Source organism: Anopheles moucheti, unplaced genomic scaffold, assembly GCF_943734755.1.
Source record: "Anopheles moucheti unplaced genomic scaffold, idAnoMoucSN_F20_07 scaffold_24_ctg1, whole genome shotgun sequence".
Classification (NCBI taxonomy): Eukaryota; Metazoa; Arthropoda; class Insecta; order Diptera; family Culicidae; genus Anopheles; species Anopheles moucheti.
The window spans coordinates 637,986-655,761 of record NW_026453616.1 but is presented as its reverse complement, the minus strand read 5'-3'; the positions used below and the strand labels follow the sequence as shown (position 1 = coordinate 655,761).

Genomic DNA, 17,776 nt, shown 5'->3' with positions numbered 1-17,776 from the left:
AATAGATCGCACCAATTCGATTTTTTCGTGCGGGAGGAAATCAAAGACCCAAACCTTTGACGCAAATTTAGCCAAGATTCGGAACCAATCTTGCTGATTTAGCCGCGCGCAGAACCAAACGACGCTTGATTCGGCCAAAAAGGCTCGGACAACGCTTAAAAAATCGTCGAATTGTTTGTTGGGATGTTCACGCACATACTAACAATGATCACTCGCAGAACAACACGGAAGCAAAGTGCGCATGTGACGAAGGATGCTCTCACCTACACGAGTGCGACGCATATTGGCAGATGAGTGTCGCTGATCGCTGGGACATCGTTAAAAGTCGCTACTTGTGCAAACGCTGTTTGAAAAAACACCGTGCCCCCTGCAAGGACACTAGTGCATGCGGCAGAGAAGGATGCACGACAAAGCATCACCCTTCACTTCACAATAAAGCAGGTAAGGGAAAGCCGGAAGCTAATTTCTCTCACTCTACAGCCACGGAGGAAAACATTATGCTGAGATACATCCCGGTTGAGCTCCGTACTGGAGGAAAGACGGTCAAAACCGTTGCCTTTCTCGATGAGGGCGCATCAGTGTCGCTTGTTGAGCAATCTTTGGTGGACGAGCTGGGACTGGAAGGACCAAACCGACCCCTGTGTTTGAAATGGACCGGAGGGCAGCATCGCACAGAACGAGACTCGAAACAGGTGAGCGTTAGCATAGTTGGAACGTCCATTGGCGGTGAACCGAACTACGAAGCTTCAAATGTTCGCACGGTTAAATGTCTTGGACTACCTGCTCAACGTGTAACAATGGAAGTCCTGAGAAAGAAATATCGTCACCTAGCTCCCATCCCGTTAGCCCAGTACGCAGCTACTCCTCCACGCATTCTAATCGGCATGAACAACTATCACCTCACCGTACCGTTGAAGACAATTGAAGGCCAGGTAAATGAACCAGTTGCTACAAAGACACGGTTGGGATGGGTAGTCTCAGGTTGCGATTCATCTTCAATGCGCAATACCAGCGTTGTAGCTTTTCATAGAGCTCAGCTTTGTGAGTGCCAGGACATAGAAATCAAGGTTGATCAAGCACTAAAAGGTAGCTTTGCATTAGAAGAACCGCGATGCATGGGCAAGATAAGAAGACTTTCTAATGACGATGAACGAGCAAGTATGCTGCTTCGAACTAACACCGAATTGCAGGGAGAGCGCTATGTCACCGGTTTATTGTGGCGGTATGACGACGTGAAATTGCCCAATAACCGATCGATGGCTTTACGACGTTTGGAGTGTTTAGAACGACGGATGGCAAAAGACGAAAATCTCCGAAAAAAGATGGAACAGGTATTGAATGAACACATCAACAAGGGCTATGTAAAAAAACTATCTAAAAAGGAGTGTATTGAAAAACATCCTAGAAAATGGTACTGTCAAAGTTTTTTGACACAACCTGCTCATCTGGAGGATCGGAGCTTAAAAGAAATGACGGGAGAGGGCGCCACCAGCAAGGCAATAAAAAGGGCTGCATTGCGAGGATCGCGCCCTATTCATGTTGCAATCGAGAAAAGACGAGTAATAAATTTTGAACGTCTCTCAGTATTACGAGGCTGTTAAAAATATACTTTTCAATCCGAATTTGCAACATTTTCAAAATTTATTACGTGCATTTCATCGTGCTTTCGTGAAAGATAGCGACAACGTAAACGTACGTAACACTGTTCGGTCGTAAAGCGTTTCGCACAATCGGGACACAAGTTTCGCGAGTTAAAAAGTGAACACGGTTTCACACGCGGAAAATAAGTGCACACGAAAATCACGTCATGAACGCGGAAAGTGATCAGTCAACCACATCGACTGGAACTCCGGAACCATTCACTTCATCGATCCAACCGACAGGTTCGACGCTAGGGACGCCGCCATCGTTCGAGACGACTAGTGCGATCCCGGGTTCAATCGCGGTCAACGAAGGTCATCGTCCTACCACGTCTACAGCGCTAGGAGACGAGCCTCCGCGAAACGAGCTTCTTAAAAATGCGTCAGCCTCCGCAGGGCCATTTTCGCCGTTGGAAATCGAAGCCACTACCACGCAGCGTTTGTCGCGTCCGATGGATCGTATCCCGGCGTCATCGCAGCGCAATCCGCCATCAATGCTCGATGGAGATTTGGCGTGCCTCGGAGGGACGCCACCGCCAAACCGAGTGGAGATCGGGTTGATGGAGATTGAGTTGAGGATGAAAGAGCTTGAGCTGGAACAGCAAAGGCTCGCGTTAGAAAGGACGCGCCTCAGCCTTCGAAACCAAGGTAGCAGTGCTGTGTTGATCGGTGGAAATATCGAAAGTGCTGTGAAAGTGCGTGCAGAAAAAGTGAACGAGTGGACGGCTGCGACGGAGCGTGCAGGCAAATTTCAAGGGAGCCATGCTGGGTTTACACCTGCGACTACCTTCACGCCCCCCCTTTACTCTCGTCAACCTGGACCATTACACAGCACGAGTAGGTTCGGAGGAAACGTGTCGTACGGACACGTTACTACAAACCGGCACGAAAGTACCGGCGATCACACCATCCCGACTCTAAACCAGAGTCAACTTTACGCCCGTCAAGGCAATTTAAGGGACCTTCCAACGTTCTCTGGACGACCAGAGGAATGGTCCACGTTTGTGTCCAATATGGAGCGAACTACGGCGATGTACGGATATACCGACGAGGAAAACATCGAACGGCTATCTAAGGCCCTTCGTGGTAAGGCTCGCGATATAGTTGGAGCTAGACTAACGGCCAATGATCTTCCTCAGATTATGAACGTGCTACGGCGCCATTTTGGACGCCCTGAACTTATCATCAGCAGCTTGATCCGAAAAATTCGTCAGCTTCCTTCGCCAAAGCTAGAGAAGATTGATTCCGTCGTAGACTTCGGAAATGCGGTGCAAGAAATGGCTGCGGTGATTTCGGCTTCCGGTATGTTCGGGTACGCGTATAACGTATCGTTATTGCAGGAAATCGTGGATAGGCTTCCAGCTGTGCTACGTCGCGATTGGTCGCACCACTGCCTACGACTAGGCATACCAACCATTCCGGATTTTAGCGATTGGATGGAAAGAGAGCTTGAGGCGGCCAGTTTCAACACGCTACCCTCATTTGACGAGCCTAAAAATGAGAAATCGACGTCAGAAGAAAAAAAGCGAAAAGCAAAGCCTGCATCCTACCTGCATACTATGGTAAGCGAAAAAGCATCGAGCGATCCTGCGAAGCTGAACCATTGCGTCGTTTGTAAGGGAGATTGTTCGAGCTTGGCAGAGTGCACCAAGTTTATAGGATTGGACGTCAACCAACGGTGGACCGTGATCAAGCAGGAAAGGCTGTGCCGAAAGTGTTTACGGTGTCATGTGAGTGTATGCAGTGTGCAGAAACCGTGTGGTAAAGATGGTTGCATTTTGCAGCATCACAACATGCTGCATCGAAATGGGCCACCGAGATACCAACAGACGATTTCCAAAGCAACAGTGGAAACTATAAGCGCTCATACAGCAGCCAACGATGGAGTTCTGTTCCAGTATGTTCCCGTTATTATTTACGGGAATGGAAAAGCGGTTGAGACAGTCGCATTCTTTGATAGCGGATCATCGGGAACGTTTATCGAGGAAGGGTTGATTGATGAGTTGGGCCTTGATGGGAAGCCCCATCCTTTGTGTATACGCTGGACCGGCGATACGGAACGCACCGAAAAGGATTCGGTTCAGTTAGAACTGAAAATCGCAGGAGTCGGCAATGCTAAAAAGGTATTTACGTTGCCAAAGGTTCATACCATCCGGAAATTAGCACTGCCGCGCCAGTCACTGTCGGCCAAGCAGATAACCGCAACTCATCACCATCTGCGGAACCTCCCTTTAGCATCATACACCAACGCGAGTCCACGTTTGTTGATCGGCATAGATAACTGCCATTTGGTAAGACCGCTCAAATACGCTGAAGGTAGGGAACATGAACCAGCCGCCGTGAAAACCCAATTAGGCTGGGTCGTTTTCGGGCCGTGCGCAAGCTTCTCTTCTCTTCCGCAGATACATCGCAACTACCACATATGCATGCGTGGCTCGGATGACAAGCGAGCTATAGATGCAGCGATGAGGGAGTTTTTCCCCATTGAGTCGCTGGGCATAGCAAAGACAGCTGTTCCAACGCTGTCTAAGGACGACGAAAGAGCGTTGCAGATGCTCACGACCGAGACCAGACTGATGAAGGGTCGTTATGAAACATGTCTGCTGTGGCGCTTTGACAATGTACGTCTTCCGTGCTCCAGGGAGATGGCTCTTAAACGATATGGGTGCCTGCGAAGAAAGATGAGAACAGATCCAGCTCTCGCCGACTCCGTGGTCGAGAAAATGCAGAGTTATGAAGATCAGGGGTATGTACGACGACTTACATCAACGGAACTCACCGCCCGGGGCGAACGCGACTGGTATCTTCCAGTGTTCCCGGTATTCAATCCGAATAAACCCGGGAAGTTACGTCTGGTATTCGATGCAGCAGCAAAGGTACGTGGTGTGAGCCTCAACACGTTCCTATTGGCGGGTCCGGATCTGTTAGCAGGGCTTTTAACGGTGCTCTATAAATTCCGGGAGCGTCGAGTCGCTATAGTTGGTGACATAAAGGAAATGTTTTTTCAAGTAAGGATGAACCCCGAAGATCAGCGCTCACAGCTTTTCTTTTGGGATCGGGAAGAGGTTGCGGACCGTGACCCTACGGTGTATGCGGTAGCCGAAATGACGTTTGGAGCCGCCTGCTCACCAAGCAGCGCGCAATTTGTAAACAACCTAAACGCGACAAGGTTTGAGCGCGAGCATTATGTAGACGACATGCTCGCCAGCGTGGAAACGGAAGACGAGGCCATCACTCTAGCAGATGAAGGTACAAAGTGGCAGAGGAAGCCGGAGCTTGATCCTGCGTGTCGATGGTTTCATGACCCGGAATTTCTTTGGCAACCTGAAGCTAATTGGCCAACGTGTGAAGTGACCCCTGCAGAAACCTCAGAGGAGATACGGAAGACCCTACTTCATCACGAACTGTATAGAAAACCGTGGATCGTGGTGGACCACTTCTCATCTTGGCAGCGATTGGTAAGGACTGTAGCCTATGTTCTTCGTTACGTCAATTTCTTATCTTCGAAGAGACGCAGCCTTACTAGAGGTCCACTATCACAAACTGAACTAGAAAGTGCTGAACGTGAAGTCTTCATACTAGCCCAACGAGATGCCTTCCTAGACGAAATCCGACTACTACAAAAGACGGATGATTTGCAACACCTTTGGAAATCGAGGATCACCAAAAGCAGCCCGATTTACAAGCTGTATCCCGAACTGAATGAGCACGGCTTACTAAGAGCGCGAGGACGATTAGCCAATTGCGGTTGGGTCAACGAAGAGACGAAACGTCCTATTATCCTGCCACGAGGATACCGGATAACACGACTGCTGCTGGAACGTCACCACCAAAGGTTCAGGCATGTTCATCATCAAACAGCACTAAATGAACTTCGTTCCAGGGTTTGCATTTCCAGGCTGATGGCAGAATATAACAGCGTCCGTCGGGCTTGCAAGCACTGTAAGAATCGCGACGCTCGCCCGAGTGCTCCGAGAATGGCAGATATCCCGCCCCAGCGGTTAGAGATAAACATACGGGCGTTTTCCTACACGGGGTTAGACTACTTCGGACCGATGGCGGTAGCGGTTGGTCGACGCAGCGAAAAGAGTTGGTGCGTATTGTTTACGTGCCTCACCACAAGGGCAGTACACCTCGAGATCGCCCATACGCTAACGACAGCAACCTGTATTATGGCGATTCGGCGATTCATAGCTCGACGCGGTAAACCGATCGAAATTCTGAGTGATCGCGGAACGAACTTCGTGGGAGCTGAACGCGAGCTTAAGGAAGCCTGGAGCGAGGTAGATGGCGATAAACTGGTGGAAGAGTTCACCGACCACGAGCTCACGTGGAAGTTCAACCCACCGGGCGCGCCACACTTTGGAGGATGTTGGGAAAGGCTAGTACAGTCGGTGAAGAAAGTACTTAGGGAAATGAAAATTTCGCGACTCCCTACCGACGAAGTATTGTCGTCAACTTTTGCCGAAATTGAGATGATCGTCAATTCTCGACCGCTGACACAGGTTCCGCTCGACGAGAAATCGGAATCACCGCCGACACCTAACCATTTTCTTTTAGGTTCAGCAAATACAGAGCGGTCATTAGGCATATTCGACGACAACCCCGCGACGTTGAAGGTGGCCTGGAAGACATCACAAGTGTTAACCACGATCTTTTGGAAAAAGTGGGATGCGGACTACTTACCGACGCTAACAAAGAGAGGGAAGTGGTTCGAAACATCGAAGCCGATCACCGTTGGAGACATAGTTGTCGTCGTGGACGGAAACTTACCGAAAAACACCTGGCCAAAGGGACGCATCATAGCGGTCAAACAAGCGAAGGATGGACAAGTGAGGCAGGCGACCGTGCAGACTGCACAAGGATTGCTTCAACGACCGGCAACTAAATTAGCAGTGCTTGATGTGAAAGCACATGGTACGAAAGCACAGGATACAGACGAGTAGACAACACTAATGACAGACGGCAGGTTGTAAACAAGTGCTGCATAAACAACAAGTTTTGCACCGGGCGGGAGAATGTCAAAGTTTTTTGACACAACCTGCTCATCTGGAGGATCGGAGCTTAAAAGAAATGACGGGAGAGGGCGCCACCAGCAAGGCAATAAAAAGGGCTGCATTGCGAGGATCGCGCCCTATTCATGTTGCAATCGAGAAAAGACGAGTAATAAATTTTGAACGTCTCTCAGTATTACGAGGCTGTTAAAAATATACTTTTCAATCCGAATTTGCAACAGGTACCTACCGATCTTCCCGGTATTCAATCCAAATAAGCCAAATAAAGTGCGAGTGGTGTGGGATGCAGCAGCGGTGGTAAACGGAACGTCTCTTAATTCCATGTTGCTGGCCGGACCTGATCTGCTATCTCCTCTCCCGACCGTACTCAGCAGATTTCGAGAATTTCGCGTAGCGATAGCGGCTGATATTCAAGAAATGTATCACCAGATCGTTATTAACGAGGAGGATCAGAACAGTCAAAGATTCCTATGGAAAATTGACCCTCTACAATCCGATCCTGATGAATATGTGATGATAAGAATGACCTTTGGGTCAGCCTGTTCACCAAGCTGTGCACAATTCGTCAAGAATATGAACGCTGATCGCTTCGTAGATCGTTTCCCATCAGCCGTCGAGTGCATAAAGTATCATCATTACGTCGACGACATGCTTACGAGCGTAGAAAGTGTTCCGGAAGCAGTAAAGCTCGCACAAGAGGTTAAATATATTCATTCTCAAGGAGGTTTTAAACTGCACCATTGGATGGCAACTCATACCGAGGTATTACGAGCAGTGGGTGGTAGCGATAATACGGAAAAGGATATGAACCTCGATCCAGCTGCGAGCGCACAAAAGGTTCTAGGAATGTGGTGGAACTCGCACGAAGATACATTTCAATTCAGAGTGCCAGTAAAAGATCTACAGATCCTGCAAGGGATAACAACGCCGACTAAACGACAAGTTTTAAGCACACTCATGACAATATATGATCCCTTAGGTCTGATTGCAGGCTTTTTGTTCTTCCTTAAGGTTCTGCTGCAGGAAATTTGGCGATCCGGTATCGGGTGGGACGATCCAATTCCTGCTAGTCTACAAAACAAATGGGAGAAATGGTTAGCATGTATACCTCAGCTACAATCGGTCAAGATTCCGCGCTGTTATCGTACCGCAATTAGAATCGATGATTGCAAGATTCAGCTTCACATCTTCGTAGACGCCGGGAAAGACGGATTTGCAGCCGTTGGATACTTTCGTTTCCAGTCAGAAAGAGAACGTGAAGTTGTTTTAATCGGCGCTAAAACTAGAGTGGCTCCGTTGAAATATACATCGATTCCGCGGTTAGAGCTGCAGGCAGCCGTACTAGGGGTAAGGCTGATGACGGCCATCGAAACAGCACATCGAATGAAAATCGATCGTCGCTTCTTGTGGACGGACTCCAAAGACGTATTGTGTTGGCTCAACGCTGATCATCGAAGATACAGCATCTACGTAGCACATCGAGTAGCTGAAATTCTCGAGAGCTCGACCGTGAATGAATGGCACTGGGTACCGACAAAAAACAACGTTGCCGATGAGGGAACAAAATGGCACAACCTTAACCGACACATCATCAGTGGAAGCTGGTTTAAAGGGCCAGCTTTCTTGCAACAATCAGAGAACGAGTGGAAGCTGGAGCCTGTTGAGCCTATGAGGACGGACGAAGAAATACGACCAACCGTATCACATCATGTCGAAATAACGCCGATAATCGCTTTCGAGCGATTCTCTCACTGGAAACGTTTGCATCGCGCCATCGCTTACTTATGGAGATTCATCAACAATGCCCGGTCGCCTACAACAGAACGGCAGTACGGACATCTCACGGTGAAGGAACTTCAACAAGCTGAGCGGTCCATATTTACAGAAGTACAAAAAACGGAATTCCCAGAAGAATACCAGCGCCTTCTGGAAGAAAAGTCAGGTACGAACCAAAATAAAAAGAGCATTAATAAACATGATCCTCTTTTTAGACGCAGCGCTTACATCGACGAAAACGATATTTTACGTGTACGTGGAAGAATCGATGCCTGTCGTTATGTAGGTGACGATACAAAGAGGCCGATAATTCTTCCAAAAAGGTCCTGGGTGACTGATCTGGTGGTAGCAGAATTTCACTGGAAATATAAACACCAAAATCATCAAACGGTCATGAACGAAGTGCGGCAGCGGTTTGACATACCTGCATTAAGAAGCGCGTGTCACAGAGTGAGAAGCAATTGCTTTATATGCAGGATTCGACAAGCGTTCCCAAGATCGCCCGTAATGAATGAGTTGCCTCTAGCACGATTGTCACCGTTCACCAGACCGTTTTCCTATACCGGAATTGATTATTTTGGCCCCTTTTTGGTTGCTAACGGACGTAGACAAGAGAAACGCTGGGGCGTACTGTTTACGTGCCTAACAATTCGAGCAATACATATAGAGGTAGCCTATAGTTTGAATACGAGCGCCTGCATCATCGCACTACGCAATTTCATCGCGCGCAGAGGTACTCCGATCGAAATCGTGACGGACCGAGGAACAAATTTCATCGGCGCTGATCGTGAGTTGAAGGACGCTGCTAAGCAAATTGACTACGAAGAGCTGATTGATGCAGTATATCTTCCCGATACGAAGTGGAGATACAACCCTCCTGGAGCTCCACACTTCGGCGGTGCATGGGAGAGATTGGTACAATCTGTAAAACGCACTCTTTCCAGTATGCAGTTTACGAGAACACCAACAGACGCTATTTTCGCCAACTGGTTGATCGAGGTCGAACACATAGTCAACACGCGTCCACTAACACACGTATCAGTTGATAATGAAGAAGAAGCTCCACTAACACCCAATCATTTTCTACTGGGATCATCTTCTGGGGCAAAAGCAATAAATAAGTTTGACGACTCTTCCGCAGCATTAAAAAACAGCTGGAAAACATCACAACTTTATACGGATCAGTTTTGGCGACGGTGGGTAGCCTCATACTTGCCTACGCTTACTCGTCGCAGCAAATGGTTTCAGCCTCAACCACCTCTGATGGAAGGAGACCTAGTGCTAGTGGTGGATGACGCTCTACCAAGAGGATGTTGGCCCAAAGGAAGAATCGTCAAGCTAATACCATCGAAAGACGGCGTAGTTCGTCGAGTGCATGTGCAGTTAGGAAACCGGAAGATTTTGGAACGACCTGCTGTAAAAATCGCAACTATTAACGTTGAACCGCACGGAGGTGTTTAACGTGGTCAAACACCGGGGGCCAGTGTTGTTTATTAACAGCGGTCCTCGTTTGACAGCAGACAGCGGGGCGAAAAAGACTGTCGAGAGAGAGGGCGAAACGATACGTCGGTCAGGCTTAGGGCCGTTCATCCGAACCGCTCGATCCTTCGGAGGTTCGGATGAATCTAGGAAGGAGTAATGACCGCTATCGGGAGGAAAGAAAAAGGATAAAAGTGCGTGCAAAGAGGCACCAGGCCTCTTTTTATCGCCAGAAAGCAGAATTGAATTTTTTAATGTTTTAAAATAAAGCTAGATATTAAAGAAACTTCTAGCTTTCTTAATCGACGAAAAGGGCATCGTTGCTGGACGCAACACTAATGTTTCATGGAAATTATCTAAATCCTGTTTAGTTTCTAATTGTCCAAATCCCTCTGGGGGATTTTTAAGCACATAAAGTAAATAAAGTAAGCACATGTGTACGCGACAAAGGATTATAATTCCTGTAAGATGAAAGTTTGTTGCTATTGTTTGGTGTGTGTGATTGAACTCTGATGTTTCCTCTTCGTATGTTATTTGATAGCAAATGATTACAAGAGGTTCCTTTCTTGAGTTTGTACCTTTTGATCAATTTTTTGTAACTGATTTTCCTAAACCTCTTGGTATTAATTTGCAGTAAGCATAGTACTGTTTCTTAGGTACTAGGGATGGGTTGATCCGACCTTTTGCCGGATCGGATCAATCCGGTATGCTCCGGGGCCGGAGCGCGCTCCGGATCATGATTCCGCTCCGGATTTTAATTTCAGGCTTTGCGGCTTTTGCGTCCCGTTACTTATACCAATATGCTATTCCATACATAAGTTTTATAGAAAAAAATAGAAACATGGCGACGTAATACTGAAACAAATATTTGTCAATAAACTCACCATGGTTATCAACAGCATAACCTAGCAAAACAATGCAATGCAACCCCGTGCAATGCAAAACAATGCAGTGCAATGGACCGAATTAGTAAAGTAACCTTACACTTCAAGAACTTTTATGATATCTAATGTTCCCTGTGAAATCTATAGTGGGCAGTTGTAACATTCCATTGAGTAGTAATTGTAACAGGAGCATTTGTGTGAATATTTAACACTTAACATTCTTTAATCGATCGATAACATGTTTGTTTCTTTTTATTACAGATATTAATTAGCTTGTAAAGCGTAAATTTGTTAATGGAAGCAAGAATCTAACGCAAATTTATTAAATATATTTTTGATCTTGTAGCAAAAATACTAACACCCCAATGCGCATTATCAACGTGTTAAGAATTAATAAAAAAGGAGAGAGCTTACGAGAGAGACGAACGAGAACAAACAATTTTGAGCGCAAATAGTCTGACACGTGTGTATGAAACGGCCGCTCGGCGTGCTTTAACATACGTGTGCAAATAGGAAAGATATACACTTCAGGTTGAGCAACAGGAGGACCATGAGATCGTTTCTTCCTTGCTCTTCGCTTATACTCTCAAATTGTGTGTGCTCTCACCTAGTTCATCTCACATGGGAAACATTCTCACTATAGGCGCTCCGACTGATCCACGAAATTTCATACAAAATTGGATGATCCGGACTCAAAACAGCCGGAAATAATATATATATCTATAGTGAGTGGAATCATTCTCACTATAGAAACTCCGGCTGCTCCGGATCTTCATACAAAAGCCGGACTCAAAACAGCCGGACCTAGTGGAATTATTCTCACTATAGAAACTCCGGCTGCTCCGGATCTTCATACAAAAGCCGGATTCAAAACAGCCGGACCTAGTGGAATTATTCTCACTATGAAAACTCCGGCTGATCCGGATCGCCGGATCTATCATGTGTGCGTTGCTTTGCGGCGTTCTGTTGTAATTTTACTTTGACTGTTATTATTGTATTTTACTTATTGTCGGTAATTATCGATTTTATTATAGATTTATATGAAAATTAAGCGGTTTTTGAGGGGGTTAAGCAAAAAATTTTAAAATTATTTGCAAGTGGCAAAAATTTTCATGTACTTAAAAAAAGTCTCAGTGATTTATAATCAAAATTGAACGAATTTGAGTTCGCCAAACTAATTTCAGCAATATTTTCTTGGGTTAATTTGACTTTTTTTGTATTGTTGAGTATGTTTGCTAAGCAGTTTTGGCAGTATGCGAGATCCATCAGTTTTCTTCGAGGTTTATGTTATAAATTATCTTTAAATCAACTTTCTATGAGTAGTTGTGCTAAATCGCATGATCTACAGTTTTGTTGTTTAAAAATAGTCCAGTAGTTCCAGCGATTTTTAAAAAATGTCCTATGGTTTTCTTGTCGTTTTCACATGTTTTCAATGCATTTAAATCCCTTTTTAGCTTATTATAACTCTGATCGAAAGCGTTCTCACTATAAAAAAATTTCCTGAACTATTATTGCAAGCATGTTGATTGAAACCGGATCACTCGGACTCAATCGGAATCACTTTTATAGATCGGATCGGACTCAGTACTGCATCGGATCGGATCGGAATCATGATTCCGGCCCGGAGCGCTCATCTCTATTATATACCTTATAATAGTGTTAGCGCATCAAAAGTTTAACTTCAATTTCCGTTAAATTTTTTTCTTCTATTTTTAGGTTTTTATCAACTGGAATAACCTTCAAATCGCTATCGTTCAGCTTTTGTATGGCTCATAACACGATTGGAAACATTGTTCATGAAACATGTGAAGCAATTTGGAATACACTGAACGCAGAGTTCTTACCTTTTCCAACGACAGATGCCTTGGAGATAGTAGAAAAAGAATTCTACGAAAAGTGGAATTTTCCTAATTGTGTTCGTGCCATCGATGGCAAACATGTACGTCAGAAGGCTCCGGCAAACTCTGGCACAAAATATTTCAATTATAAAAAATATTTCTCTGTGCATTTGCAAGCCGTGGCAGATGCGAAATGCAAGTTTATAACCGTAGATGTTGGCGAATACGGCAGTCATAGTGATAGTGGTGTGTTCAACTGTTCTAGGTTGCACGAACTAATGCGATCAAATCGTCTCAATATTCCTCCTCCTAAACCTCTTACGGGCACTACGCGCTGTGTACCACACGTTTTCGTGGGCGATCAGGGTTATCCTCTGAAAAATTTTTTACTACGACCCTACCCAGATAACAGTGCGTAACAGTGCCCTCAATTATTACGTAACGCAAAATTTGTCAATTTTCGACCCTCTCCCTCCTATAGTAACAAAACGTAACACTGGACGCAACCCCCCTCCATTAATTACGTAACATTTCGTTGACCCCCCCCCCCTTGTTTAAAAAAAAATCAAATTTTCTTAAGTAACCTAGTAATGCCATCGTATTTCGACTAATGCAAAAAGAAACAAACAAACTACATAATAAATTTACTACTCACGCCAGGCTAATTTGCTTGATCGTTGCTAATAATTTAAAGCGATTTTAAAACCTACTTCTATCTATACCGCTACGATTCTGCATACGATACTTCATTAACCATGTTTGTTTTCAGGCTGTCAGTATCTTTCATCAATATAATTGGCATCATTGACATGTACCAAGTTAACTAAACCAAGGTTGGATAGGTTCTGGATAAAGATATTAATTTCCGGAAGACGCTTTGTACACAAGTCTTCAACACCACAGATCCCAAACGAAGGATTCATTCGCTAATCGTCCATTCAAAAAAGCTTAAGAAGATCGTTTGATAAGCTCGTAATCTATTAAGAAAAGGAATTCGTACGTAAATTATTTATCAGTACTATTCCTGTCTGGTTTATCTAGCAACCTTTTATTTGCGTAGTTGTCTTCTGTTAATTCTCATTATTCATTTACTTTTTTGACTAACTTTTTTCATAAAATACAGATTTAAAGGATCTAAAACACTGGCGAAAGTATAACTAAATTTCTTGGTAAACTAGATTTAGTGAATAATTTTCAGTTGAACGAAGCTGGGAGTATATAGAACTTATATAGCTCTAGTACTTACATACGCCTGTGAGACATGGACTTTGTCCAAAACCGACGTAACCCTCTTAGCCGTGTTCGAGAGGAAGATGCTCAGAAGGTTTTTTGATCAAGTATGTGTGGAAAGACAATGGAGCGAACCTACCATCTTACAGCGGAAGCGTCGAACCAGAATGGGCCCCGGTGGGCTGGTCACGGCATGAGAATGATACCGGTCGACCCTGTCCAAAAAACCGTTTTAGGTCGTCCTCGTTTGGTTTGGGCTTGGTAGGCCCAAATTAAGTTAGAGGGATGCCGTTGATGAGTCCACCAGACAGGCCGGGATTATGGATTGGCTAACAACGGCGCTCGACTGTAGGTGGTTTAGAGGACTTCTGCAGCAGGCCACCACGAAGTGCCGGAAAACTCAAACCCATTGTTATCATTTAACAACCAGTTGAACATCATTAATTTAGAATGTCAATCAAAAATTGCATTTTGTTAAATTAAAGGAAAAAGGAAAAAACGGTTAAATTGAATTGATAAGCATCGTAAATTTCAGCACCATTAAAATTAACTATTTTAACTGGTATGCTGAGTTCAAACACGGCCATACAAACACCAATCACGATGTTACACGTTCTAGTTGGCAAAAGTTATTTTTTGTACCGTGAATGAGCTTCCGAGCACTAAATGATATCGAATAATTAACTGTAGTATGGTTAATGATTGATGTATGATTATATGAAGCTCTTTACGATAGTGCATAACTTGGATGCATCATTCTGAGTCTGTTTAGAGCTTTTCTAGTTCAATTTAAGTTTTAGGAATCGACGATGCTTGCTATGTGACAATGGATGCAAACTGGATCCTTTACAACACAGGAATCCAAAATCACCATCTGAGTAGACACCAGAAGTTCTCAATGAGTGGGTATAAGAAGATACCAAGAGACTTGACCTTTAAACAAACAACAATTAGATAGATAACAGGGAATTTGTAAAAAAATCCTTTAATTAAGTTAATTTTTCATACATAAACTGTGAAGCGAGAATCTAAGTATAATCTTATTTTATGTTACGTAACAAAAAGTTAACCCCCCCCCCCCTCCCCCCTATGTAAAAAATTGTAACGCTGGTACTGCCCCCCCTCCCCCCCCCTCCCCTATCAGCGTTACGTAATAATTGAATGAGCCCAAATGGCGATGTTTAAAAACAGAATTACAGATAACTCCGGATCACGTCACAACAATCGTGCAAACAGTGTGTTTATTGCACAACCTATGCATAGATTTTAAAGACGCTGTTGTAAATCCGGGCAATAGTTCCACACATAATTCTAACGCCAATAGCTACAGAGCAAACAACCATTCTTCTCGCGAAGCAATAGAGATTAGAGATATTTTCAAGGACTATTTTTTTAACACCACAACCCAATAACCTTTTTTTAATAGTACGTTGTAACGAATTATTTCTAACATTTTCCTGTGTATTTTTTAAGATATGAACAAGAAAGTTCTATATTCAATATGTTTTATATTTTGAAATTTTTATACATGATTTTTTTGCTATGCTTTCTTAATATATTTTAAGTTTCCGGATTTTCGGATTTTAACATCCAACCGTTGATTATGAAATCTTTGATACTGTTTTAATTTTACTTTAATATAAAATGCGTTGAATTCTATATTAAAAAATTGATTTATTACTTATTACTCGAGCAAATGATGACGATTTTATTATACTCATTTTGATATCAACGAAGTATATAAGGATCACAAAACAATGTTGCACAAAGTACTTAGGACGCGGACGTGATTCTTTTCACCGAGACCTGAATCGATTGCGACCTTCAAAGATTGCTTCGGAAAGAGCCAATTGCGCTGGGCGCAATCCGTTCTCACTGGGCAGACAACCGTTCTGAATTTTAGGTCGTTACAACCGATTCAAAAGAACAACCAACTTCGAACCGGAGCGAAGGTTTCTTTCATTATTGGATTGCTTCGTAGAACACCAATGTCGGGGGCGACCGAATCCGTGGAGAAGATACCAAAGTAATAACGAAGCAGGACGTGGGTGTTTCAGATTTTAGAAATATCGTTTATTTCTAACATTCTGTGTAACTAACTTAAGTGATAAATCAGTAAGTAAGTAAGTAAGTATTCTAATTTGATGTACTGTATAAACGCGCGACAATTCCCGAATCAACCCTTAACTTATTTTGTTAGTTTATTTTTAATTATTTATGTTTAATTTATACATGGAGATCTTTGTAACTAGCCCGCATCGTAGCCGCGCTCAACTTTTTAAACAGCATTACCGTAGATGACGGCGACGATACGGCGATCTACGCCTAGCGGTGATCGCAGGTCCGTTACCAAGAGAACCATGCATTTTAGTATCCTAATGTACTTGGTAGCGTACCTAGTCCCATGGTAAATATCAGGTACGTTGGCAATCGTACCTGGGAAGACCGCTAGGTTTAGATGCACGGGAAAAGTTCTCCAACCTCGGTACAATTATAGCTTCCACCATTAACACCATTTGTAGCATCGAAATCTGATTATTGTACAAGGGAATTGAACAGGAATGTTGGGAATTAAAAACATACCAGGAATGTTGAGTTCCGCTCCTATTTCTTCCCACGTTGCTTTTCTCAAGCGCGTATCCTTATATTTGGGATCCCTATGATCCCAAATGTAGCGCTTTTCTTGCACTAAATTAATCAGACGTTCTTCGTCGATCCGTTCGTTCGCCATGGTTGTTTATTTTTGAAAAATAACGTTTTGTTTACAATTAATCTGTTAACATTACTTACTTCAAGATTACGATCCTTCCTATGTCGACCTGCACGGGTGGCTTGGAAACCTTAGTCGCTCTCGCTTGAAGCTGTTGAATGTATTCTGGATACCATCGCGCCCAGATAGCTTGCATCATTTTTTGCGTACTTTCCCAATGCGCTAGCCGATTGTCCGCAACCTTCCTTACGTCTACTTCAGGGACCAGTTAAAAATTTGATCCAGTTATGAAGTGACCTGGGGTTAACACTTCAAGATCATCAGGCGAGTTCGGGATAGGTGTGAGTGGTCGCGAGTTGAGGCACATTTCAACGCGTGCACACAAGGTTAAAAAATCGTCATACAACAAAGTTGACGATCCTAGCTCCTTTACCAGATGTTGCTTCGCTGATTTCACCGCGGCCTCCCAAAGCCCGCCGAAATGAGGGGCACAAGGTGGAATAAACTTCCACTCTATCTCGTTCACAGCACACCAATTGAAAAGCATTTCACGCGATTTGGTATCTATATTCAATTGGTGATAAAGCTGCTGGAGAAGATTTGCAGCTCCCTTAAATGCTGCGCCATTATCTGAATTTAACTCCTTCACCCGTCCGCGTCGTGAAATGAATCGTTGCAGTGCAGCGATGAATGCTGGAGTGGTAAAGTCGCTGACCACTTCGATGTGTACCGCACGCGTGGCAAAACACACGAAAATAGAGATGTATACCTTTCGTGGCGTAGCCTTCCTTGTTCCGAATTTCACAAAAAAGGGACCACAATAAACATAATATTATTTCTGCGAATTGTACTTCGGCTGTTGACAGCAACTTGCGATTACTATCGTCTAAGAATTCTATAGAACGTTCAGCTCCATTACGCTTCCTGGCCTTCATTAATAGCCGACAACAGTATGCGAAGACGCGAAGAAGCTTATTGTATGATGAATGTTTCGCAAACAATTCATCGCAAAAGGTGGTTGCAATCGCAGCTGACGCCAATATCGTTGTTTTCGAAGCTCTTCCAAAACTTCATCATCTCCGACGGTATGAAATGGCCCTTTGGCCATTGATCTTCTGGTAACGAAAACCAAGATGGTCCAGTCCACCATCTATCTGCATGAAGAAGATCCGTTGAATCTGCACCTCGAGAAATATAATCTGCA

At 44.2% G+C, this 17,776-nt stretch overlaps 1 protein-coding gene and 1 pseudogene across 1 annotated transcript; one reads left to right on the top strand and one right to left on the bottom strand.

The window, feature by feature from the left end:
* Nucleotides 1-1,807: 1,807 nt before the first annotated feature.
* On the top strand, nt 1,808-6,586 carry LOC128309198 (uncharacterized). The gene is made up of 3 exons (XM_053045582.1): nt 1,808-3,931; nt 4,043-4,889; nt 5,835-6,586. The coding sequence occupies exons 1-3, from the start codon at nt 1,808-1,810 to the stop codon at nt 6,584-6,586; spliced, it is 3,723 nt and encodes a 1,240-aa protein (XP_052901542.1).
* A 1,529-nt stretch (nt 6,587-8,115) lies between these two features.
* LOC128309197 (uncharacterized) lies at nt 8,116-16,593 on the bottom strand (annotated as a pseudogene).
* Between the last annotated feature and the right edge of the window lie 1,183 nt (nt 16,594-17,776).

Bases quoted from the DNA above. Each gene is read 5' to 3' on its own strand.
- LOC128309198 (XM_053045582.1), top strand. From the start codon at position 1,808: ATGAACGCGGAAAGTGATCAGTCAACCACATCGACTGGAACTCCGGAA. The intron at 3,932-4,042 runs GTAAGACCGCTC...TCTCTTCCGCAG, and splicing joins GCATAGATAACTGCCATTTG to ATACATCGCAACTACCACAT. The intron at 4,890-5,834 runs GTACAAAGTGGC...GGCGATTCATAG, and splicing joins CATCACTCTAGCAGATGAAG to CTCGACGCGGTAAACCGATC.